The sequence below is a fragment of the Syngnathus scovelli genome, chromosome 1, assembly GCF_024217435.2.
Source record: "Syngnathus scovelli strain Florida chromosome 1, RoL_Ssco_1.2, whole genome shotgun sequence".
In the NCBI taxonomy this organism is placed as follows: domain Eukaryota; kingdom Metazoa; phylum Chordata; class Actinopteri; order Syngnathiformes; family Syngnathidae; genus Syngnathus; species Syngnathus scovelli.
This window is the reverse complement of record NC_090847.1, coordinates 14501428-14527868: the sequence shown is the minus strand read 5'-3', so window position 1 is coordinate 14527868 and position 26441 is coordinate 14501428. Positions and strand designations below refer to the sequence as shown.

Below are 26441 nucleotides of genomic sequence, written 5' to 3'. Positions count from 1 at the left end.
CACTGCGCCCTTTGAATTAGGCAAATTATCAGTCTATAAAATAAAGTGTTTTATTGAGTTTTCAACGGTCTACAAAGAAGAAATAAACGTAATAACGTACAATAACATTTTTCAAAGTACATTTTGTGAATTTTTTACAAAGGCTATTCATCACCAGTCATCATAATTTACTGCAGGTTGCATATGGTACTGGGTCACTCCCATTTTTTTTTTTTTTTTTGCGAAATAGGCAGCTCGCAAAAGATTTACTTGGGTGGATAGGCACTTCAGAGACTCGATTATTTGCATACAACCTATTAAAAAGTCATTTTTCCCATTATCACTGGTATTGTAGGAAGTTCCTGATTCGACCCGGCAGGGGCAGATGACAGAGGAGGTGCAGTCTGTCCCGGCCGATGTACGCCCTAATGCACTGGCGGCATAGCTGAATCAGCATTCGAGGCATGGCTACAAAATGGAAAAAATCATTATGAAAGGAGTTTAATTCATAAACCAGACAAGTACAACTTTACCTTCGTAGAGGAGCAGGAGGCCTTCCGTGAAGCTGCTGGGCGGGGCCACATCCACTGGTCGTCGACACTCACCGTCTCGGGCATTGATATCGGCGCCAAAGTCAAGCAGCAACTTTACAATTGCAGTGCAGTCTTTCTCTGCCGCTGCATGCAAAGGCGAGTCCAGGGATCTGCCTTTTTGAACATTAGCGCCTGAAAGGAAAACACAAAGTATGTCACGTACGGTCAAACACCAGTGAATATGCTTATAAATACTAAGGTTAAACATCATTTCAAGATTTTTTTACATGACCCCCAAAATAATTGGTTGACAGATGACTTGATTTCAATGAAATACACCAAAAGTGTATGTGTGGCATTTGGCGAAGAAACGTCTGCTGACAAACCAAGCTAAACTTAGCACCTTCATCATGGACAAATATCTTTAATGCTTAAAAGAGGGGAGGAGCTTCATTTAGTCAGACCTTAACCAATACAAGAGCTTCACCGTCATCTTCTGGCATATATATTAACCTTTTAGTGGGAGGGTGGAATGAATTACATGCAGATTGTTGCTTTTCACAGCAGTGTTTATCCCACAGTAGTTCCTTGACACCAATTACGACATTCCCACGAGCCAAAACTCTGGCACCATCTTTTGGTATTTTAGGTTGTTACGGAAAGAGCCCAAATTTCCCCAATAAGTGAGTTCAACTCAAATAGTATGTGAATTTGTGAATAGCAAACTGCAGTTCATGTTGAGACCGGCACTCACTAGATTTAAGAATTTTCCACCTCTAATAATGTTTCGGACGCCATTTTTGTGTCAGCCTCAAGACAATTGCACTGGTAAATATCACACATGGATGATATTTAAACACCTCCAATGTTCACATTTACCAGAGATGGATGGTAAATTCTACGCATTAACAGCCCAAAAACACTTATTGGATGCACTGTGAACTATTTTAACAAGACAAAAAATGCAAAATCAGAGATTTAAAAGGAATGATGTCATGACATTGTTCTTGAAACAATGACGGGTTCAAAAATACAAGAAAATAAAGAAGGGTTTTTAGACAAGGTCACATTGATGAAAAAGCAATAATTGTCAGGCCTTGATGTATTCATGCATGCTGGAAAGAAGTGAACTCAAACTTTAAGAGTTTGTTTGGTTTGTAAATAGACAAACGGGCTGAGAAATTCTGGACCTTTTAGGCAAGAACAGCAATGATGAAATTATGGAAAGAAAAGCATTGATCTCATGCCCGTCATGAAAACAAAAACTGTGTTGCAATTTAGAATGTTGAGAAATCCTAAAAGACTCCCCAGGACTTAACATACCTTCCCTGAGAAGCTTCCTGGCACATTCCAGCTCCTGGCAGACGCAAGCCGTGTAGAGCGGCGTGCCCAAGTGAGGGGTGTCCATGTCTACATCCGCACCCCACGTCAGCAGAACGTCTACGCAAGCACAATGACCTTGACGGAGGTCAGGTGGGAAATTCAATTTTTTCCTCAGAAATATATGCTTTTTTGTTTTGTTTTTTTTTCCTTGGAAATGCTATGTACCATAATTTTCGGACTATAAGTCGCGTTTTTTTTTCATAGTTTGGGTGGGGGGGCGACTTATACTCAGGAGCGACTTATATGTGAATTTTTTCGCAAATTTTCAAAATTCAAAAATCTGTGATGTAGTGAAACCGCGATAAACGAACCGCGATGTAGCAAGGGATTACTGTCATTTGACCTGCAAGTGACGTCAGCAGCGCGGCGGTTCTTTACATAAGGACAAAGGATTCCATCACGGGATGACGAAGATGACGAAGGGCCCCAAGTTTGAAGGATTTAATGATTTGGAGTGACACAAGGTTTGAAAAACGTATTTATGTTATAGTTATTTGATATATTTTATTTCGTGTAGCAACCGTTTTTATCGTTACAGTTCAGTAGTTGTTGGGTCGTTGAACTCTTGTTTTGTTAAATAAAGAGCCGTTTACTAAACCCATGTGTTTCCTGGTACTTTGTTAACGCTACAATATAGTTGTATACTAGATCTGTGCGGCGCGCACGCGGCGTTGTTGACATTAAGGACGAGGAATTTGATCGATGGATTTAATGATTAGGAGTGACACAGATGGTTTGATAATGTTGTTATATGATAGTTATTTGAAATATACTTTATATATCGTTATATGGGTCTGTGGAATAATTAGAAATGCGACTTACGAGTCCGACGTCAGCGGGGCATATGCGGCGCATACGCGGCATTGTTTACATAAAGGACGATCGATGGATTTAATGAATTGGAGTGACACAGATGGTTTGATAAACGTGTTATTTATGTAATACTTATTTGAATAACTCTGAATGTTACTCAGGCCTGTTCTCAGCTCCTCGTTTGTGTATATGTCACGTTAGCATACCGTATCGTTTAGCCTGTTGTTGCTGGTTCATGTCTGTTCTTGGTGTTGGATTTTGACAAATAAATTTGCCCCAAAAGTGCGACTTATATATGTTTTTTTCACTGTATTGTGCATTTTATGGGTGGTGCGATTTATACTCCGGTGCGACTTATAGTCCGAAAATTACGGTACATTTTTTTTCTTTTTCCCCTTAAAAATATACTTATTCATATATATTACAAAATATAGGACTCTAGAAAATATACTTACAAAATAATCTTAGCTATATTTCTCAAATCAAAATTACCAGATTTTTTTTAATCAAAAATATCCTGGTGTTTTTTTTTCTCAAAAAATAAATATAACAAAATGGTTTGGGAAATAGACAACTTTTTCTCTAAATAAACATTGTTTTTGGAAACTGAATAACTATACAGTGATCCCTCTTTTATTGCGGAAGATGCGTTCCAGAACTACCCACGCGAAAATTTGCAAAATAGAAATATATTTATGTATTTGTACACTACATTAAGACTTTATAAACCCTCCCCAATACTTGTACGCTACATAAACCTTTCCCATTCCCTAAATAACCATTTCCACACAGTTCTGTGCATGTATTGTACCTTTACAGCAAATAAAATAAAACGTATTTAAACGTTGTTATCCTGTCACTCTCTGTCGGTTAGTCTAGCTAATTATTTTTCCCATTAATTTCTTATAAAAATCCATGAATTAGTGAAGTCGCAAAAGGTTAGGTACGGACTGGCAAGGGATTACTGTACTAAAAATACTGAGCAAAACATACTGACCTCTTCGTGTGGCTTCGTGGATGGGTGATGGCTGGTGGGCGAGGCTCTGAGCCCTGGCGCCGTTTTCCAGGAGGACTTCAGTGCACGCCGCACTGCCCACCGCGCAGGCATTCAACAGTGGTGTGGCGCCATCGACCGTCAAGGCGTTGACCTGCAGACACCCTTATATTATTGCCGGGAAAGTGGTTGACATCACTGTTTTTTGAAAAAGTCACCGACGTCGGCGCCGGCGTCGACGAGGGCTCTGGTGCAGGGTGCGTGGTCTCCAAGGCAGGCTTCATGGAGAGGGGTAACATGGTCGATGGTCACGCTGTTAACGTTGTGACCCTGAATGTACACACGCACACAAACATTTAGTTTGTTGTTTCCCAATCTTTAAAGCACAAACTCATGTTAATTGGGAATGCCACCAGGTATTATTGAAGTGCCTCTGATTAAAAGAAAATAAAGATGAGATGTTCTATTCTGCATTTTCTATCAATCCACTTTACTGTACTATATCCTGAGATTATCATGACATTAGTATAATGTACCCACAAACTGATTTACTCGGGCCTCCCTCAAATAGAATATTTAAAAAAAAAGATAAATTGAAAATAGCTTTCTTTTACAAAATGACATTTTAAAAATAATTAAATGTAAAAAAAATCGTCATTAAATGTTTGGGTTAATTTAAAAATTAAAAAGTTGTATTTTTTTTAATCCCTTTTGTAAAATAGTATTTGATTTTATTTTTTTAGAGAACATAAATTTATGAGAACAAAAATATTTTCTCAAGCTAGTTTACAACCATTGAAGAAAATATGCATATACATATGAAAATATAAATGTATTTATATCTACCTTTTCTCACATGTAATTACGTTATAACTTTTTTCTTCAACATAATTTTCCTTGAGAATTTACAATTCTCCTTAATATTTTTTTCTAGAAAAAAAACTATACAAACACAAATTATTTTTTCATTTAACACATGCCTTTAAAAATAATACAGTTTATTGAATCTAACATTTCAATAAAATAACAAAGTTAATTTCCCAACCCCAAACTACCCTATTTTCTGGATTCCTGACCTACAACTTCAATATCGCCACTGACACCTATAGTGGGGTAACTCCATTTTTGTCATTTTGCAGTGTAGTGATTTAACTTTTAGTTTTAGCTAAATGATTTAGATGGCAATGAATTGTGTTTCTGACCCAAAACGGAATGTCTTGTAATATCATCATTTCTCACATTTCTTCTGGATGCTTTTCGTTTGTATGCTCGTTTATTATTTTAGAAGTTGTGGTTTTCCTCAGATTTCGGCCTTTTGCCAGATCTAATTATTTTGGACTTTTAGATTTTAGCCACAACTGAAGTATTGTCATCATCTTCCATTTCATTGGTTGAATCCTGGTCAGTATCATGTGGGCTGCCTGAAAGAAAAGAAACAACTGGGATTAAACAAAAATGTTGACTGCAAATGCACGAGTGGTCTAAGTTCAAACACCCATCAAATGTATCACTATTTCTTGAAAGATGATTCATAATATTATTTTATACTGACGTGCTGCTACACTGGCCCTCAAGATGGAGCAAGACTTACTTTCTGAGTCTTGTGGCAATCTCTAAATCTCTTTTTTCTGGGAAGATTTTTTTTGTAGGAAGTGATGCCTGGTTATGGGTGTGGCCGTGTTGGAAATGGAAGTTGGCACAGTGTGAAAAAATATTGCCACTAATTACAAAACTGGAACTAAGATGTGATTTCTTAAAAAAAAAAAAAAACACCAATGGAGTTATCCCACTCTAGTTTTGAGTTGCTTAACTGAAAGTGCTCATCCACGGCCCATGCCAAACGCCTTATATAATTAAATGCTTCATGCGTTTCCATACTTTTTGGGTAGTCCTGCCTATAGATATATACCAATTAATGTGAGACCCCAACTCCTCCTCACCTGCGCAATGAGGGTCCTGAGAGCGAGGAGGCGACCCTGACTGGCGGCGTCGTGAAGTGGTGAGCGGTCCGTCCAGGATCCTGTGGGCGGTTTGTTCATTAGAGCGGTGGACAGTTCATTCAATGATTCATTAGTCAGCCATGAACACGCCCGCTGAGGGTCCTTTACAACACACAAGGTGTTTAGTGCACCGGCTAATCATGTTACGCTACATCGCACAGGTAATAGTGCTAAAATAAGATAACAAGGTTAATTGCTAAGGTGAATGTAAGCATTTGTACACAATTTAGGTGTTTACTACGCTCAGTTGGAACACTCAATATGCAATTACGCTTCATTGATGTAGGAAAATAATCAAGCATAAGTGATACAAATGTCAACATGCCTGAATACACGCAGCAGACACTCTACTCGATACACCTGATGTGTTACCAGAGTGACACAAAACCTTTTGAAAGGTAAAATTATTCATACAGCTCTTCAGCTGGATGGATAGATGGATGGATGTACAGTTAAAATAAATTTGTGATTAAAAAATAATCCTATTTGATCTTAAAAGCTTGATTTTACTTATCTACTTATTTATATTTTGCATAATCAAATGAAGTTGGTGATTCAGACATTGAGTACATTTCTGAAGCACATGAGTCTGACTTCAGCCCTGATGATGATGAGCCACTCATAGCAATAGCAAGACCTAATCTAAACAACCTTCATGTTGGAATTCATAACATACATGCAGTCAGTGACACTGAGGTCCCGGATGATGATTAATCTTATCCAGGCCTTGCTCAAGACTTAATATATCATATTTTTCCTGTGACTAAAGGTTAATTTGAGCCTGAGAGGGTTAAAAAATATGACTTCCAAATTGAAAATTAATTATTTTTTAAATTAAAAATATGGTATACCCCTAATAAACATAAAAAAACAATACTAAAATAAACCACTTTTTAAAAATTAAAAACATAAGATGTCATTAATAATACTTATTTTTTTTTGGGGGGGGGGTCCTGAAACTAAGCAGCTTGTTTCTTTTCTTTTGAGAAAAGACAATTTGTGAATAGACCATATTTTTTCTGCATTTCTTTGGACAGTATAAAATACAAATGAAAATTTAAACTTTTAAAATAAAAAAGATTAATTTCAATAACAATGTACAACACTTGAAAATAAAGCATCTTTTAACTAAAACATCATGTTTTAAAATTACTTAAAAATCAAAGCCCTTTGAGACGTGTTTGTGATCAAGGGCTATATAAATAAATTTGACTTAAAAAAACATTTTATGTGAAAATATAAGTTTTCTTCAAAAATCTTACTTCTTTATGTAAATGTGCATTTTCCCCCTAAATATATACAACTTTTGGAGACTATACCACATTCATCCATCCATTAACTGAACCGCTTTTCCTCATGAGGATGAAACTGGAGCCTATCCCAGCTAAATTTGGGAGGGAGGCAGGGGGACACCCTCAACTGGTTGACAGCAAATCACAGGGCACACATGGATAAACAACCCTTCGCGCTCACACCTACGGACAATCTGGAGTGTTCAATTGGCCTACCATGCATGTTTTTGAAACCATAGTACCCGGAGAAAACCCACGCAAGCACAGGGAGATACAAACTCCAAGGCCAGAGCTGGAATTGAACCCACCACCTCTGCACTGTGAGGCAGCCAAATGGCCAAAATGGATTAGTTTTAGTTTTGAAAATACACAAATTCTTGAAAATAAAGAAATATACAACCATTTTCTTGATATACCACTCGCCCCCTCCAAATATATTAGAACTTGCAAACGTGGCGTTTTCCCTAAAACATATATAACTTTTTTTCTTCTTTATCGAATATGTGATCATATTGCCCTAAGAATGTTGTCTGTTGCCATTGAGTGGTAAGGGGGTTTCACTGCCAATGCTGGGAATGGAAACTAGGCCAGTGAGTGTGTGTGTGTGTGTGTGTGTGTGTGTGTGTGTGTGTGTGTGTGTGTGTGTGTGTGTGTGTGTGTGTGTGTGTGTGTGTGTGTGTGTGTGTGTGTGTGTGTGTGTGCGTGTGTGTGTGTGTGCGCGTGTGTGTGCGTGTGTGTTTGCGTGTGTGTGTGCGTGCGTGCGTGCGTGCGTGCGCGTGGGTGGGTGGGTGCTGACTGCGTTCTAATAATACATGAGAGAAAAGGAGCTGCCAAACTTGTACTGCCTTGCCACAGTAATGAATGTGCAGTTGACATTAAGATGATTACAACGCAGTTTGGGATCACTCTAATGCGAAATTAATGAAATGTCTGTAATGTCAAATTAAATAGAATTTGTCTGGTTTGCAACTTGGTGGCCGTGTCATCAGGACATGCCGCCGCTGTGCGCTGAGCTTCTCAAATTTAAAGCTTCATTCACTCACCGCGTTGCTGGGTGTAGTCGTAAAACTCGGCGGATATCCGGGCCGCCTCCTTGCGGTTCCCGCGGATGATGTAGAAGTAGGTGAGCAGATTGAGGGAGATCTTGACGAAGAGCTTGAAGCAGAACAGCGCCAAGATGCTGAGGTAGACGTTGGACAACTGGGCTGCGAAGGGCTTGTTGTCACCCGTGGCGGTGCTGCCCGCCAGCTGCTGCGCTGCCTCGGACATTTCCTCGGCTTCTGTCATGGTGAGGGCAGGACACACTGAGAGGGGGGGTGGTGGAAAAAATTCCCTGCAGCTGTTGCAGAGACTGAGTGCGACTACAACACTGTTATTGATGGGAGGGAGAGAAGGCGGGGGATTGATAATAATACCTTGTGTGTTACAATAATAACATACCACAACACAACACACCCTTACATCTGTTAGGTCAATTTTCTAATTCAACTGCTGGGTTGACACTGATGGATCAGAAGTTGGGTCATTTTTACCAACCATTTGGTGAAATTCTTTAAAGCATCAGTTGGGTAAAAGATGCCCGGCCCACACCATTGAACAAAATTGATTGATTTCATAACGCAACCGTTGTGTTTGAGTTTGATCAACAACACTGGGTTACAGGTACACCACTAGTGGGTCGGAAATGACCCGTCTTCACAAATTTGCCACTTATGTTTGTGATTCAAGCTTTTTCCATTCATTGGGACTGGGTCCCACTTTGAACTGGCTTTTTTTCATGGTGAAATATAGGGGGTCGAGTTACACATTTTTTGTGATACCTTTACATGTCACCAGCAACGCCTTTGACATGAGAACAACCGACATGCCGACAACTAGTGACGTCATGCTAGCCATCCCCATAGACGTAAGGCCTGTTTGGACTCAGCCTAATATTGCACTGACCTTTTTTTTTTCTCAAATCCCAGTTAATCTCTTTTCCTTCAAGCATCCAAATGATACTACAGATCGAGATCCATTCTATTAAAGAGAAGACAATAGAAATTCAGCTGTGTTTAAAAGTGTATTATATCTCATCACAATCATTATACTTGGCAAAACATCTGAGAAATTAAAATTCTCAGATGACATCTGAGAAAAAATATATACGTATACATTTCTGTAAAATTAGGTATTCAGAAGAATCATAAATCACCAAAACATAAATATGAAGTTGAACTAATATTGATGACTGACAAAAATATTTTTTTTTTCAGCTTTCATTCACCCATCCATCCATTTTCTATACAGCTTGCCCCCACGGGGGTCGCGGGCGTGCTGGAGCCTATCCTAGTAGTCATCGGGCAGTAGGCGGGGTACACCCTGGACCGGTTGACAGTCAATCGCAGGGCAGGCTTTCATTAAATTATAATTGATTTTTTTATGCCATTATTTTCCTAAATTTGCAACATTTCTTAAAACAAAAGCAATTTCCTCATGCCACCAAACTGTACAACTCCAGAATTGGAGTAAGGAGCTGATAGGACATAATGGGCATACCCAAGTGCAGTTACCTTCAATACTTTATTACTTGACGATTATTATTTATTATTATTTATTTATTGCTCTACACTTTATTTATTGCTATGCACTTTATTTATTATTCTCCTCTTTGTCATTCATGTGACCACAAAAAGAACTGTTGTTTTCATATATTGATGTTTTGTTTGGTAGATTGGGTTGCTCAATAAACTTATGAAATGAATGAAATTTGCAATATTCTACTGGAACCAGAATTTCTTGAGGAAGTAATTCCAAGGAATGAATAAATACATCCAAGTCTAAGTGTGCTACGGTACATATACTACTCTTGAAAATGTATGAATTGTTTTTCCTCAGGAATATCTGACAATTCTCTCCAAAGACAAAAAAGAAACCACATTTCCAAAGATACATTTCTAGCAATGTCTCCCTCTAGTGTCCGTTAGGAGGAAGGCCGCCACGTCCACTCATCATCAAGTTTACCTTTCTCGGTATTCCCACTTCCGCGTTTGTTCAAAGTGACGTTATCTTCACGCGAACATTTCTGGAACTAAAATGAATCAGTGCTACCTGTATACTGTTGCCATGGCGACAGTTGTCGCCGTCGTCGCTCCGCTGTGTTGCAAAAACGCGAGTTCTGACGAAGAACTGAAGAATCTGACGGGTGATTTTACTCCAATTGGATGTTGCGGCCACCTCATGTACGAAAGTAAAGGCGGGTTTGAGAGCTACAATCGCTGTTTTCAGGTAAGAAATAAGAAACGCGTACCGTGCGTCATTAGAGACCACGCCCCTCAGGTACAATCCGGAAATAGAGAAGGCAGGTGCACGTTTTTACTTTTGGATTTAAATCGTAAAAACGGTAATAAAACGTTTAAAGTGCAATAATGATATGTTTAGCGCAATAGTCCACCTTTCAGTGTCTGTATGTATAAAGATTTTTTTCTTTAATATCCTGCCTAAACTTTTATTGTTAATTCGCTGGTATTCAATAACTTCTTTACTAGTTTATTTAAATAGAACAATGAATAAGATACATTGTTTTTTTTTCCTCACAAATCTAGAGTTTTTATTTGTTGTATTTAGGTTAAACTTCAAGTCATCAAGTGTTAATTTCTAAATAGAATTAAAATATATGGCAAGACTAATGGAGGTACATGACAACAAAATTAAAATTGGTGACGAGTCGCTGACTGAACACCACACATCAACTCGTGCTGCAACATAAAATCATATATATATATATTTTTAACTTTTTCTTTACTGGCGCATTGTGTAATACATGGGAATTAATCTGGACACAAATTTGTGGCTGATGCTAACTCCCTTCAGCAAAACAGACTTAATTACATGTATCTATTATCTTTTGTTATTGTCTGAAAAGCATCCATATTGATTGTTTTATAGCATTTCAGCATTTCACTACACATCAACTCGTGCTGCAACATAAAGTCTTTTTTTTTTTTTGTACTTCTGGCACATTGTGTAATACATGGGAATTATATGCACACAAATTTGTGGCTGATCCTATTTACAGTCATTGGTTCTCAACAAAACAGACTTACTTAAATGTATCTATTTTCTTTTGTTATTGTCTAAAAAGCATCTATATCGATTGTTTTATAGCATTTCTCAGACAGTTAAAGTGTCCAAGAGAGTAAATAGATTTGTTTCCAAGCCATTTGTTACTTTCAATTGGTCAGTGACGTGCTAAAAATACAACACTGGCAAATGCCAGTCGCAGTGATTTGGGGGAAAAAAAATGAAATTGACCATTTATGGACACAAGAAATCTTACGCCAATACAATATATTATTTTTATAGTATATCTATAACCTGTATTGGCATGGTTTGGCAGTGCCACAGCTTTTGTCAACTGCTCAATCTCACTCACGCTCAAAGCCCCAAAAGGAGCTTCTATTTTGAAAAGCTCATATAGTAATTTTTTCATTGGGTATTACATATGGATGCACTTCTGCTTCACATATTAAGTTTTCAATGAATTCAAAACAGCCACGGCATTAAATAAGTTAGCATTTTTGACTTTCATAAACTACAATGCTCAGTACAAATTGACAGAGATTTTTGTATGTGTGTGTGTGTGTGTGTGTGTGTGCGGGCGCGTGCGTGCGTGTGTTATTTTTGGTTGTTTGGACAATCCAGGATTCTACAGAGCGTCATGCGTACCTCAACTCATTTACTACACAACCTCAGTCTGCTAAGTATGGAATCAATCACTTCTCCTCCCTCTCACCTGAGGAATTCCGTGGTAGGATGAACTTACTGTTCTTACTGTTCAAATTACTAGCATGTCAGTCCAAAATTTGTGTTTCTACCAGTGCTATTTGAGAGAGAATTGCCTTGATTTGTATCTGCTTTACATGTTCTCCATCTGGACTGGACGTTGAATTCTTTGTTCTCGGCAGATTTGTACTTGGGATCAATCTCTGAGCGAGCTCCACCATTCCTTGGAACCAAGACAAAAGAGCTGCCGGCCAAATTTGACTGGAGGGACCGAGCGGTGGTGGCGCCGGTCCAGAACCAGCAAGCGGTAAGATGGAACATTGAGAGATGTATTTTTAGCCCAAAAAATATAAAATTAAATACAATTGTTTTTGGGCTCGAACATGAGAAACAACTTTGGAGATACAGCCTTTTTATGTTATTTATTTTCCTTTTAATATAGTTGTAATGTCTTTAATTAAAATGTGAAGTTACTGTAATTGTATTTTATTAATATGAATTAAGTGAGTCGCTGATAGTCTAGGGTTACATACGTCTGACGTTTGTGCAGGCAGTGTGGGATCGATTCCTCCTCAGTGACAGTGTGCATGTAAGTGTGACTGACTGTTTGTCTCCATATGTGTCCTGTGACTGGCTGATGAGCAGTTCAGGGTGTCGCCTGCTTTTTGCTCTATGTCAACAGGGATATACTCCAGCACCCCATGACCCTGAACAGGATAAGCAGTGTTAAAAATGGATGGATGGATGGATGGGGTCAAATTTATACATTAATTCATTGTAAATTTGGTTTAATTTAAAGAACTTTAATTTGTAGAATCCATTTCAACAAATAATAGCTTTTGTTCGTGACTCTTTGAAATGAGCTAACACGAGAATGTGCTTGACGTCACATCTTATTAAAAATCTACTATTTATGAGATGTCATTCATTCATTCATTAATTCATTCATTCATCTGTGCTTATCCTCACGAGGGTAGCGGGCGTGCTGGAGGCTATCTTGACTGTCCAAGGGCGGCAGGGAGGGTACACTCTACACACTACAAACTACAGCCTCATAGGCAGACACTGTACACGCTCAGTTTTTTAACTTTTCATTTTGGTGGGTAGGTCGACTTCTCTTTCTATTGTAGCGACTTTAGCTGTTGGGAGTGTTTGAATTGATGCTCAGCCTGTTAAATGAGTGAAATAACTTGAAACATTATTAATGAATTAGTGAAATATTAATAACTACAAAAGGCACTTCCCCTCAGGAGATGGGACCATAAAACCATCCCTGCTGGGTCAAATATAAAAAGTCTTGGAAGAAGGTTCAAGATGGTTTTTGAGTTATTTCACAATGATTTTGTGTCCATCAACTAAGAGCAGTGTGTCTGATAATAGACTGCTTTTTGAGGATAAATTAGGGCAATTATTTGACCAGCAGGGCGGCACCGGCAGAGACAGCCTCATGCATTCAAATGAACTGTCTTTGTCCCGGTCTCCTTCACAAAGTCATGAGGAAGCTAATTTTGGAAAGGTGGTGGGATAAGAAAAATGTTTTTCTGCTGGCGAAGATGGTCATTAAGGACCAGATTTGGAGTAATACGTCCCTCAGGAGTTTGAACTTTAGCTTTTCTCAATCATTCATTTTTTTCCAGTGTGGTAGCTGCTGGGCATTTAGCGTGGTGGGCGCCATGCAAGCGGCCAACGCCATCGCAGGAGCGCCGCTGCAGGAGCTCAGCGTGCAGCAAGTCATCGATTGCTGCTTTCAAAATGGAGGCTGCAAAGGAGGCTCCCCAGCCAAAGCTCTCCTCTGGTTACAGACGGTACTTTGAAATTTAGAAAAGAAATTTAGCGCCCAAAGACGGTTTGCAAGAAATATGAAATTTTGTAAGCGCGTATATCATGAATAGATCCACAAATAGGTCTGAAGAAGCCATGCTGTAAAAATCAAAGGAAGTCATTCAGTATGGTTGATTGTGTCCATTTCCGGATCATTCTGGCCGATCATGCAAAATCCAAATTTCAACCCTACAAGCCAGAAATTTAGGAACATTAATTTTTAGTCTTAGTTATTAGTAGAAACCCTAAAACACTCTAAAGGAGCCATGCCTGTAAATGCAAGAGAGAATCTTCCATTTTGGTTTGAAGCCATGGTTTGTTGAGGGTTGGGCCAATTATGTGAACTTTAAGTTTCAAGCCATTCTCTAGACTAAACCTTTTAAAAATCCATCCCACAGGAGAACAAGAGAAGACACAGGATCTGTCATTTTGGTTTAAACAGGACGTCGGCCCAAAAATATAATAATGTGGTCTGTGCAGCCCAACTAGTCGAAACACATTGTTCTGATTAATGTTTTGTTTGTGGAATATGAATTAAATAGGCAGACTCCACCTCAGCTTCAGAAATTTGTTGAGCCTTGATTAGTTGTTGCCTGAGACCTGAGCAACTGTGATGTCATTTTCAGGCGACAGTAAGTGGCAAAATGGCCGTCGCCTGAGGTGGATAAAAATGGGTGAAGGCTAGCGAACAGCGCCGACGTTCCACCGACGCACCGCAGTCAGTGTTAATTGACTTGTCGACTCCAACCTACAGATCTTCTATTTCAGCTGAGACTCTCTTTCAAGTAGAGCAACAACACTACAAACAACAAACAAAACAAAAGAAAAATCTGCACAGTCTGTGGTGCACATTTGTTTTTCATTTTGGGGTCAGTTTGTCAGTAAACCCACCAAGATTTTGATTGATTTTTAGCTGTGGTTAGTGACAAATCAACTCCAGCTAACCCCTTTTAGCAGATCATCTTTGATCAGTGAGCCATATGGATTACTCTCCTTGCAAAGTTCATGCATGTGGTCCGCAGATTGATTTGTGAAATAAAAGCGTTATGCGTATTCAGGCAGCATGTTTAATCCGGAGTCAGATGTACAATGGACCAGCTGTGTCCCCTCAAATTAAATCAGCGTAAGCCTCCTCAACACTTCCTCTTCTAAAACGTGCCATGAAGCATTCGGTCTGTGGGCCATCTGTCTGTGAGCAACTGTCTGCAATGAGGAATGTAAAAAAGGTCACAGTCATTTATTGTTTAAGGACATGTTAATCATTTGTGTACCTTAAATGTTTTTTGAAATTTCGATAATTTTGCTGGAAGAATCAAATTGACATGATTTACACTGGCTTCAGCAGATTTGTGTGTCAATGACGTTGGCCATTGTATTTTTTATGAAATTGGTTTGAGTGATTATGTGACATTCATTCTTCAACCCATTGCCTTGTGGTCACGCTCAGGGTAGTGTTAGTTGGTGTGCAAAAGTGGTGCATTTTTGAGTTTCAAAATAAGAACGCGAGTGGAAGTGGGAGTGCTCTATGCTCTGGGAAACCATTAGCCACTGCGGCTGGTAAGAAAGAAAAGCTAATGCACTTAGCACCATGACGTTTAGTAGACATGAGTAGAAAAAGAATTAGACTAAAGTCTCAAGAACACACACTTGAAAAGACCGGCCATTTTCACTTGAAACAGCCATTTTGAAGACAATTCACAAATAGACAAGGAGGCCATCTATTGTTAAATCATGTCACTCACAACACAAGAGTGCGTCATTATATTATATTCCTTTAACATTATCTGTAGACCAGAGTGAGCCTGGTGCCACAATCTGAGTACCCCTACAAGGCCAAGAATGGAATGTGTCACTTCTTCTCCAGTCTTAAAAGGGGCGTCACCTTGAGGAACTTCACTTCATATGACTTCAGGTAAAAAAAAAAAAAAAAAAAAATGTTCCCCTCTGCAGCGTGTAGGCAGTAAAAGCTTAAAAATTAACACACACTTATTCAAAAATGAAATCATGTAAAGTTCAAGGACGGAAGAGGGTCAGGAACATGTCATGTTTGCTGTGTCAACATAGATACTGATTGCTCTGTTGCACACTGGTCAGAACAAGACATAGGTTCACAACACTTCATAAATAATTGTTGGAGGATAATTCCTTGTTGATATAAAAGAAAATACATATTGGAAAAATATCTAAATAATCTAAACAACAAAATTTAAGCCACAGAGTATTAGATCAATGTTTACATTAATTACAGATGGTAGACAATTTTATTTTGTAGTGAAATAAATAATTCTAATCATCTTTTCTATTCATAATTATTTATTACTTTGAACCAATGCATACAAAACATTTGTTTGATTTCTCATTTTTTTACAGCTACTTTTATAAAGTATGGCATTTTTGATGAAATGCAAAACAAGTTTGTACTAGTTTATAAAACCCTGAAGCAATCAAAGCATGTTTTATTTCTATTAGATGGATGGATTAGTTTATTATTTTGAATGACTAAATATGTTTTGTTGTATGCACCTAAGATTGAAGAAACTACTTTAGAAAACAATTTTTATTGGTAAAAAATCTGAATCAGTCTTTTGTATTAATATACTAACTTTAGATGCTTGAATATACCGAAGGAAAACAGCAATTAAGTAAGCGCCAACTGTAGATCACTCAGTAAAAAGAGTATTTGAATGAACCAGAAAACCAGAAAATGAATGGATGGCTATTCATCCCTCCATTCATCCGTCCAGCTGTCTGTCTGTCCATTGACCAATCTCTCCCTTACTTGTCTAGTCTTCCTTTCCGCTGCACTGATGTTTCTGCTCTTCTGCCTCCGCTAGTGGTCAAGAGGAGGCAATGAAGGCAGAGCTGGTAGAGAAAGGTCCTCTGTCTGTCGTTGTGGACGCGGTCAGCTGGCAGGACTACTTGGGAGGAATCATCCAGCACCACTGCTCCAGTCGCTGGCCCAACCATGCTGTGTTGGTGGTGGGCTATGACGCCACAGGTAAGCCAAACAAAACCTACGACAAGTTTTCTGTGTAAAAAATGATGCAAAGTCATTATCAACGAGAAACAAGAACAACAACAACAACAACATATTTCTAATAGATGTTTATCACTCCCCCTATCCCTGTAAAGTAATCTTTTCATGGTGGAGGGATTTGTCTGTCCCAATGATCGTTGGAGTTAAGTCAGTTAACTTGTCTGAGGCTCTATGTCCCTTCACCCATGTCGAAAGCACCCATGTGGCCCAGATACAGCCTAAAGAGGCAACATGGCAAGATGCAACACTCCCTGACTGTGGGTGGAGGTTACAAAAGCTGGCTTGAGGGACATAGAATGTCACTTCTCTAACAGGTAAGGATTTTGAGCTAGTGTGCAAGGTTGAGAAGTTTTCACTAGATATAGTTGGGCTCAACTCAACACATGGCTTGAGTTCTGGTATCACTTTTAGAGGGGGGTTGGACTGTCATCTACTCTGGTTTTGCCAACGGTGAGAGGACTCCCTTGATCTGCTGGTGAATTTTTATGGTCGCACAGGTCAGTGTCAGTGAGACCTGGAAGGGTGTATAAGGGAGGAACGACCGACCAGACCAGAACCGATATATGACCCTAACCGTAACAAATAGCTCCAAACAATATCTGAGGATACGCTGGGAACACCTTGCAAAGTCCCTTTTCAGAAGGACTTTCAACTTCTACCTTTTCTACCTTCAAATTTTATTATTCTTTCAGAGGTAATTTGCAGCTTTTCTTAATTTGACATTTTACCAGCGTCTGGTTTTTACCCCAGTGCAGCTCAACTTGAGTTCAAATGTACTCATCCCGTGCTTGTACCGTAGCCTAACAAAAACTAAATCCATGAACTAAACAAACAAGGAATGCCTAAAATTAGCCTGAGAGAATTGTTGAGAATTCCTGTAAGTAGTAGGCAGGGGACACCCTGAACTGAAACCATCCGAACTCGCATTCTCACCTACGGGCAATTTGGAGCGCTCAATCAGCCTACCATGCATGTTTTTCGGACGTGGGAGGAAACCAGAGTCCCCGGGGAAAAATCATGCCTGCACGGCAAACTCCGCACAGGGAGGGTCAGAGGTGGAATCGAACTGAACTGAACTGTGAGGCGGACGTGCTAACCAGTGCTTCACCGTGCTGCCTCCCTACAAAATTAAACAATGTAACCTTTTGCGATAGGTAAAGGATGTGCCACCTCTGTCAGGACTGCCAGCAGTTTTTCATTTCTTTCACAGTGCATATGGATGCGGCCTTTGTGTATGTTTGCCAATTATTGCCACTGACTTATTTGTACAGCCGTTTAAGCTTCTAAGTCAAGTTACGTTCTTTAGTTTCTAAATTCCATTTGCTTGTGTGGTTTTTTTTTTTTTTTTTGGTAGGGGAGATTCCCTTCTGGATAGTGCAAAACTCATGGGGCACTGAGTGGGGAAAAGAGGGTTACGTTTATGTCAAAATTGGCAGCAACCTTTGCGGTGAGTGTAAAGCATCCCTGTGTTTATTTCCATCTTAATTTTTACATTCATACCTGCTTTTAATAGAGTGTCTGTTGCGCGGGCCATCCACCCCCATGGCATCGACATTAATATTCTCTTTGCCTCATGTGTTGCCAGGCATCGCAGATTCTGTGGCGGCTGTGTTGGTTTGATGTGATGCAAATAAATCACTTTACATGAGCGTCAATGCTGGGTTTTATTTAGGCATGCACAAACACTTAATACTTAGGACAAATACTATGTACAATCAATATTAGCAAATTGCACAGCTCCATATGCAAAGATTATATTAGTCACTGGATAAAAAAATATACAATATTTAAGCAAGCATATATCAAACTGTAGCACTCACCACATTCCTGTGTGCTCCTTTGCTAGTGGTTGTCTCAAAGTGGTGTCATATTTTGAGAGATGTTTCTAATATTTTGCCCCTTGTGTCACCAAATAAAGCAACCAAAGTATCAGAAAATATGATCCAGAATATTGAACATTTTGTTCAAGTGAGTTATATTGAATTCTTCTTTTTGGTGCCGGCGTACTTTAATGTTACGTCGTCTTGTGAGTGTATATCATATCAACATTATGTACACGTATTTTCTTGATTTCCATGCTGTGCAAATTGGTTCAGATGCTGAGCATCATTATTCTCATTCATATTCATTGTATTTACATCCTCACGGGATAGCCATGTCCTTAGCGAGTATTAAAGTTGACAAAATAAGGCTTTTCGTTGGTGCAAGGTGGAAGTGTGTTTTTTGGACAACACAGCGGTTGTGAGGAAGTAGAAACAAGATAAGTGCTATTGTTTTTTTTTTTGTTTGTTTCGTTTCATTTGGTGTTCCTGTACGTCGTTAGTCTGAGTCCTCGCTGCTGCAGTAGGAGCTGTCGCAGCACTCGGCAGTGTAAACGAAAGTGTGGACATTTGGGTTCAATTTGGGCACCCAGTGGCGAGGTACCAGAAATGTGGCCAGGTTGAAGAAGTCCACGAAAACCTTGTAGCGGTCACTGTAAGGAAAGCAAAACGTGTGTAAGGATGGTAGCCGACATGTGTGTGTGTGTGTGTTAAATCATAAAATGGCAAAATGGTAAAGCACAATACAAGTGACCACCTAAAGTGAAATTAAATAAACCCCCACACAGGGTACGGGTACAACACAAACATTGATAGAGATTTACCAGTAATTGGAACAGAATTGTGAACTTTTGAATGTTTTTAAACTTACTTAAATAATCAATATTTTAAAACACTGGAAGGGCCTTTTCGTTGCAACATATATTTCTGATGGTGTTATAGCACACCCCCAGACCCAGAGCAGCACCGTGCCTGCTCTGGCAGAGCCACAAATGTGCTCCAAAGTTGCCAGGCTATAGTAGACAGATATATGGACTTGAGTATTGAGACAAATTACACCTAGAGGAATAGAGTTATATTGCGCATCTCGCTTGCTCTTCAATGCAGCCTTGAAATACACATATAGACAATACCTTACGGTGGATCTCAGGTAGTGGTACCCAGACGAGCCCCCCGTGCCCGCCTTGCTGCCAATCATCCGGTGCACCATGCATACGTGATTGTCTGCAACAACCCCGACGGAAATAGAAGAAGAAAAAGTGAGACGTCAATAATTGATCCACAAGTGAAAGAGCAGGGGTGAGTAAAAATGTATTGAGTGGGAGTGGAGCAGCTTCCCAAAGGCTTCTGACTAACTTTTTAGCTGGGCAAACTTCCCTGTTAGTGCGCTGAGGCCTAGGGCCAAACATTCCATCATGGCTCTGTACTGGTGTGACATCCACATACTCACATCTCCATTTTGTCATGAGCATGTCGATATCCATGAGGGAGTTGAGCAGCTGGAAAGGTACCTGGAACCTAGGCTCCTCTCTAAGTTGAACAGACAGCAACGAGCGACGTTATTGACAAAGTGAATGCCTGCGTGGTCTAATTGTAAGCGCACACACACGCACGCACACACATGCACACACGACCTCTGCTACCACTGCTAACGGTCTAAGGTGCAGGTGTGGAGCTACCTGTAGAAGTAGATCATGAGAGCGCCTTGAAGAGCTTTGTAAGACAGCCGTCTCTCACCTTGTTGGGGACAAAGTAGCATCAGTGAGCCACTGCTGCCACATTTCAAAATGTGATTTGAATTCAATGTGCGAGTTGTGCAGGAATTCACCGACCTTTACTAAGCAGATGCTCATGACGCTTAACATCAAACAAAGAAGTGAACACTTCTTTCTGCTTCAGCAACTCAGCCATCATCTCCTCTTTGTCATCGCAGTCAGGCATTTGCTATGGAACACAAACATTACTCCCATCACTTTAAATCTAGTCTAAATGCCAATTAAGAGTTGTTTCATTAGTGTTATTATCTTACCTCAATATTTTGCTTTTCCTTATCAAGGCCATTAAATATGTTGCTCTGCAGGCTTTCCCAGAAGTTGAAGCCATCTGTTTCCAGGCCAGGCGTTCTCTCCAGCCACTCCTTTAAAGACAGTGTTTCATGTTATTTCCAGAATGTCATATTTTCAATTATTAATTCCTGTCGAATGAAAGTACTAGTACTACTGCTATCACTATCACTACTAAGGGTATTCACGTCTTTAAGAAGAGACTGACCAAACACCTCCTCAGTAAATGACTGAAATCATTTAAAGCCCATGGACATTTTGTCATCAAAACACTTTATTTACATGCTCTGGACTGAGCAGCTGCAGATCATTGAGAGGTTCTTCGAAATATTTCCCTAAAACCTGTATCTGCTTAAGATTACTAAAACGAAAAAAAAAAACTACTGGACCACCACTCCTCCTGCTCCCCCTCTTGCTACTAGTAGTCACCACCACCATATCTACTATTACTACTGTTGTTACAACTACCACTCCTACAACTACCACTACTACTACAACTACTACTACAATTACTATTACTACTGCTTTTGCTAAAACTGCTAGTAGCATACTATTGTAACCAGGGTTGCCACCACTACTACTGCAACTGTCACTCCTACTTCTAATATCACCAATCCTAATACTACAGGTCCAACTACCACAACCAACACCAATTCTAATACGACTACTGCTCCTTTTACCACCTTCATCCTATTGCGCTATTTCCTACTATGACTAAGACTACTAATTCCACTATTACAAACAGTCCAAGTACATTTACAACCACCTCTCGTACCACGTGCATCCCAGTGATTGTGGTCGTGTGCAGAGTTGTCTAACTAAAGAAAACAAAGCATGAACTAAAATAGAGACCTTTAGATGGATATCCTGCATATCAAGTAAATAATCAGATCATTTGTTATTATACTACTTCTACTACTACTACTCCTACTACTACTACTACTACTACTACTACTACTACTCCTACTACTACTACTACTACTACTACTACTACTACCGTTACCTCCAACAACTCCACGACAAATCAGTGGTACTGCTTTATTGATTGTGGTCAAATGACGCATGTCCATTCTAGTAATTGAATAGCCAGCCAAATTCACTGGAGTCATGTTAATCATATACCTATGTGTTTACTATAGGCTTCAGCGTTCCCGTGACCCCGTGAGGATAAGTTGTTAAGATAATAGATTGATGGATGGATATAGTATGTGTTAACTATGACATTTAGTCTTTTTCTTTACCTCAACCAGTTTCAAGAGTGTGGGCTCTTTCTCCGTGGCGAGCAGCAACTCGCCTTCCTGACCTTTGAAGATGTCGCGGTAGTGCTGTCTATTGTATGGCACCCTCAAGTTGTCAGGGACCCCAATTTTGTTCTCCAAGAGCCGAAACTGAAGGCTTTGGAAGCCAGAAGCTGGAGACAGATATTCCCTACATGCAAAATCAACAACAAGAAGTAAGCATACTGTGCGGATAACTGAGGGAAAATTGCTTGTCAATTGTCAAACCTGAAGTCAAAAAAATCTAAGGCTGTCATTGTCTCCAGAACAGCAAACTGCTCGACCAGCAGTTTGAAGATTATCACGATCCGGTGAATGCGAGTATTGACTTTGAGCATGTTGCGTTCATCTCGCACCTGCATGCAGAAGACATGTTTTCAATTTTATTTTTTTCCCCTCTTACTCAAAACGTATATAAAGTGTAAATAAGTAAGAATGTCAGTAAAGGGATTAATCAAGCCGCAGTTCTAATCATCAATTCATCAGCTTGGACTTTTTATACCTTTAATTGAAAGATAAATATCTGCAAACACCAACTGACATTTGGGAACATTTTCCAACATGAAAGAGCCAAATGTTAATTGAGAAAACAATTCATGGATCAATGGACAACAAACAAGGTTAATTGTTTGCTGCAGCTTGAATTGGATTTGATATGGTTGACTTTCACACAACAGCAGGAAGAAGCGGACTGGTATTAATCATGTAATGTGATGAATGTGACTCACGTGTCCATTAATGAAGATTTGCCGCACTGAATCCAGCTCGAACAGAATCTGTTTAAACCACAGCTCATAAGCTGCAATGAAATACAAAGCACACTTTGAGACATTTTATCAGAGTTTATAAAATAGTTACTGTATAATATAATGCAATAAATCAAGACATGGCTAAAAGACAGGCAGCAGTTATGCAGCACTGAGTTCTCATCAACAATTTGATTGGACAAAATTTATTCTACGAGTGAATGAGGCATTTTTCTCACAGGTGCCCACATCACTAGTCAGTGGTTATCGACCATTACTGTGTGTTATTAAAAATGTTCAAAGATGGACATACAGTAGCAGGATGAGGCTTCCTTAAGCCTTATATTTGGCTTTGACGTCTGAACAAAAATGTTAGCAACTTTTAACAGCAACTCATTACGAAATATATCACTGGCGTCAGGCAAGAGCTCTTGTACTAATCAGCACTTTTCAGTAGAGGTGCGAAAGAGCATGGTTTGAGCCTATGAGCCTATGATGAGGTTTCAGCCTGACGCAATCCATCCATTTTCTATAATGCTTTTTCATTACAGGGGTCACTAGGGCCTATTCCATCTGACTTCAAGTTGTAGGATGGGTGCACCCTGAACCGGTTGCCACTCACAAGATACATATAAACAAACAACCATTCATACTCACTATCACATTATTACACTATTGACAATTTAGAGTGCCCAATTAAGATACCAATCATGTTTTTGGAATAAGGGAGGCAACCGGAGTACCCAATAAAAACCCACACAGGCACGGGAGAATGAACTCCAAATAGGAAGGCTATAGCCTGAATTAGTAGAATCCACAGACTTTGCACTGTAAAACGAACATTCTAATAATTCGACTACCGTGCAGCCTGGCGGTAGTCGAATTATTAGAATAGTAGGATATAGTCGGTAGTAGGATATAATTTAAAATAAACCAATTAATGTATTTAAAGTTTTTAATGACGCTTTTCAAAATAACCTGCACAAACACTGCCTGGATAAGTTTCAGAACCCCCATGATCGTCGTGACAAAAAGTGTTTCAGATGAATGAATTAATTTTTTTATGACATTTTAATTGTAATAGCATTTTAAGTTATGGTAATGAATTCAGTGCTATATTTTTACAAAATTTTATCCATTAATTTATTCCATATCCATTTACTGTTATTTTTAATTTTTAAGTGATGCAATTTAATTACAATTTCATTTAACAGCATTTTTGTTCATTCACATTTTTGGTTGTTGGTATGATTAAAACTTTTCATTTAATGAATGATATTTAATTAACGTTATTTTTTAAATCATTTAATTACATTTGCCTTAATTATTTTTTACTAAAATCTTATTTTGTTATTTTAATTATTATACGTTTTTGTATTTTTAGTTATGTCATGCCATTTTTATTATGTGATATTTCTATATATGTAATGCCATTTTTATTGATTTAAATCAATTTTAACTGTGGTATTTTTAAATTCTAAAACAATGTATTTTTTCAATGGCAACTTCATTTTAAGTAATGGTCAATTTAATGAATTATGACATTTTAGGGAAAAATGTGTATTATATCCAATTAAAAATCTTACCTGGCTTTGTATTTTTTAAATAAAAAAAAAAGCCTCATTTGAACATATGTAAAAATGCCGAAGTAACTAATGTTGAAAATTGTGACAAGTCCTTTATAACTTAAAAGTGTCTAGAACATCGCTATGTGCAAACTACTACAAACCCTCCCTAAGGGTAGGTTTGCTACAAAGTGCTGGAGAAATTTAGTTCCCTCAAAGTTAGTAACATGCCGTTTACCTTGATGTGTGACGATGAAGAGGTGCTCATCGTGGATCTTGTTGCCCTTCAGCTCGCTTTGTAGCACCTGGGCTGTCACAATTTTATCCAGCTGCAGGGGGAAAAACCACAAACAAAATTCTTGGAAATTTTTAAACGTATCAAAAAGTGCAATGTAACAGGTGGTGTTATTGTACCTTGAGATAGTCTCCATAGATTATACCTCCTTTACTGGCCTTGTTGACGCCGCCCTGAGAGGCATCTTGCTCTTCTTTTTGCTCCAGAAGCTGGTTTCCAAACAACCTGATAACAAACCAAAACAATTAACTAATCAATATTACATGCACATCTTCTATCATTAATAGTAAAAAGAATGAACTTACAAATGTTTCCTCTCAAAATACGGGCATCCGCTCATGACTTGTACAAATCAGTTCCAACTAATAACACTCTTGGAAAGGTCAACATGTACTAAAATTGTTTTCATTGTATTGCATGTTTTTAAAGATCGGCGTCATCCAATCAGAGGTGAGGCTACTCATCGTCATGTGCTACGCCTTCGGTTTGTTTACCTTGAACCCAACCATGATTGTGTGGACTTTGTATGACTGGTTTTAAGGCGTGGTCACAGGATGCCATCATATCAGTAAAAAACAAAATCGTGAGGAACTTGTAGCTTTTACTTTTACTTATATATACTTTCACTACTCACAAAAACAGAACACACTGAAACAAATATCAAAATTTGTATCAAAATTGTCTTACAAGAAGTCATGTGCACAATTATTTCTCCATGAGAGCCCAAAGGAATAAGTTTAAACATACAAAAATTAGTGAGTTTCCTACGCAGGGTGTCCGGGCTCTCCCTTAGAGATAGGGTGAGAAACTTGTATATCTGCGAGGGAAAAAGGGAGAAAAATAAGGCAGTTTTTCTCTCGGGTTTTAAAGTTTTAACAAATCTTATAGAACAAAGTATTGTAAAACTGACAAATGTCTGCCAGTGATTTTATTTTTGTTTATTTAATGAGGGCAGTGTAGATCAGTGAACATTTTTGTAGATGCACCAGAATGAACAAGGGGGCTATGTTGTGTATTTAAGGTAAGGACACAATGACACGTGACTCGGTCAGAGCTGGGTTCAAATCGCCGACCCTCCAGTTTTTGAACAACCCGCTCGACTGCCTGAGACACGGCTGCCACAAAAACATTAATACTATATTTATTGTTGTATGCGTTAACTTGACCATTTATAATTTGTTTCTCAACAAACAAAAATAAAAAATATTGCAAATGATTAAAAATCACCCTCACAATGTTTGATATGATTTTTGTAGATACATAACATAATAAAATAAATATAATAAACCACTCGGACATGTGCATAATAGTTGGTTGGCTGCACCTTTGCAAATTTTATTCTGTGTACATATTTGCTTAATTAAATCTGCCACCTGTTGTCTAAACTTGACACGCCTTTGCATAGCACCAGTTGCTTCCATTAGAAAACTCACAAATAAGGCTAAAATAACTAAACTTTGTACTCTCATCGGCTTTTATTATGAGTCACAGGGGCCATGAAAAATGCTAAGCTCTATCCGTCGTCAAGTCTTTTTGGGTGGACTGTAAATATTTGCTATCTGGTTAATATTATGTTCTACCCGATCAACAACAACATCGCGTGTCTCATGGTGCTCTGTTTGGGTGTAGTCTTGAAATTTTTATTGTCACATGTACCGGTTCTTGTCATGGTAGTAGTAATTGTAGTAGTATTTTTTTAGGCTTTGTTTATATCCTAAACAGATCGGACCTCTAAATTGTAACAGGTGGGACCATTATTTTTACTTAACTTCTTTGTTTCACTCGCATGGTGATTCAAATGTTTTTCTCACTGTTGAAGGTTCACTGGCATCATTAAAACTCCGTCTATGCCGAATCATTTGCACGCTTGTTTTTCCCTCCATGGCCCATCATGAGGAGTTCGGCCATCAGCCGCTTTGAGCTGCTGCTATGTTCTCGTAAACATCACAGGCGTGATAACGAGAAGCTATTTCTGAACGGGGACAAGTGCGACAAGAATGTGTAATCCTTGCTCGGCCTCTTGTGAGGCCAGATGATAACACCAGATAGGCGGCACGTG

The 26441-nt window shown here is 38.8% G+C and overlaps 3 protein-coding genes across 9 annotated transcripts; 1 reads left to right on the top strand and 2 right to left on the bottom strand.

Annotated features, from left to right (window-relative positions):
* Positions 1 to 25: 25 nt before the first annotated feature.
* asb5a (ankyrin repeat and SOCS box containing 5a) lies at positions 26 to 10234 on the bottom strand. 2 transcript variants are annotated; one of them, XM_049751297.1, is made up of 9 exons: positions 10085 to 10234; positions 8939 to 9013; positions 8038 to 8274; positions 5643 to 5722; positions 3925 to 4032; positions 3706 to 3856; positions 1836 to 1970; positions 513 to 704; positions 26 to 447 (listed from the first exon to the last, which is right to left on the bottom strand). In XM_049751297.1, exons 2-9 carry the CDS (start codon positions 8982 to 8984, stop codon positions 320 to 322), a joined length of 1077 nt encoding a protein of 358 aa, XP_049607254.1. In that variant the 5' UTR covers positions 8985 to 9013; positions 10085 to 10234; the 3' UTR covers positions 26 to 319. The 2 variants fall into 2 exon arrangements, with proteins under 2 accessions (XP_049607254.1, XP_068508701.1); XM_068652600.1 differs by having other exon boundaries at positions 8038 to 8363; positions 10085 to 10131.
* Positions 8138 to 18271, top strand: ctso (cathepsin O). Of its 6 annotated transcripts, XM_049751329.2 has the most exons (9): positions 9978 to 10261; positions 11678 to 11783; positions 11941 to 12065; positions 12309 to 12347; positions 13396 to 13563; positions 15370 to 15491; positions 16414 to 16577; positions 17971 to 18063; positions 18202 to 18271. In XM_049751329.2, exons 1-9 carry the CDS (start codon positions 10070 to 10072, stop codon positions 18234 to 18236), a joined length of 1044 nt encoding a protein of 347 aa, XP_049607286.1. In that variant the 5' UTR covers positions 9978 to 10069; the 3' UTR covers positions 18237 to 18271. The 6 variants fall into 6 exon arrangements, with proteins under 6 accessions (XP_068508710.1, XP_049607294.1, XP_049607277.1 ...); XM_068652609.1 differs by lacking the exon at positions 9978 to 10261 and adding an exon at positions 8138 to 8282 and having other exon boundaries at positions 17971 to 18271; XM_049751337.2 differs by lacking the exons at positions 17971 to 18063; positions 18202 to 18271 and adding an exon at positions 16812 to 17935 and having other exon boundaries at positions 9976 to 10261.
* Positions 18262 to 24833, bottom strand: tdo2a (tryptophan 2,3-dioxygenase a). Its single transcript, XM_049751272.1, has 12 exons — positions 24688 to 24833; positions 24502 to 24607; positions 24326 to 24416; positions 22505 to 22575; positions 22005 to 22132; positions 21741 to 21927; positions 20466 to 20573; positions 20269 to 20380; positions 20116 to 20173; positions 19887 to 19966; positions 19570 to 19660; positions 18262 to 19089 (listed from the first exon to the last, which is right to left on the bottom strand). The coding sequence occupies exons 1-12, from the start codon at positions 24720 to 24722 to the stop codon at positions 18936 to 18938; spliced, it is 1221 nt and encodes a 406-aa protein (XP_049607229.1). The 5' UTR covers positions 24723 to 24833; the 3' UTR covers positions 18262 to 18935.
* Positions 24834 to 26441: the final 1608 nt, after the last annotated feature.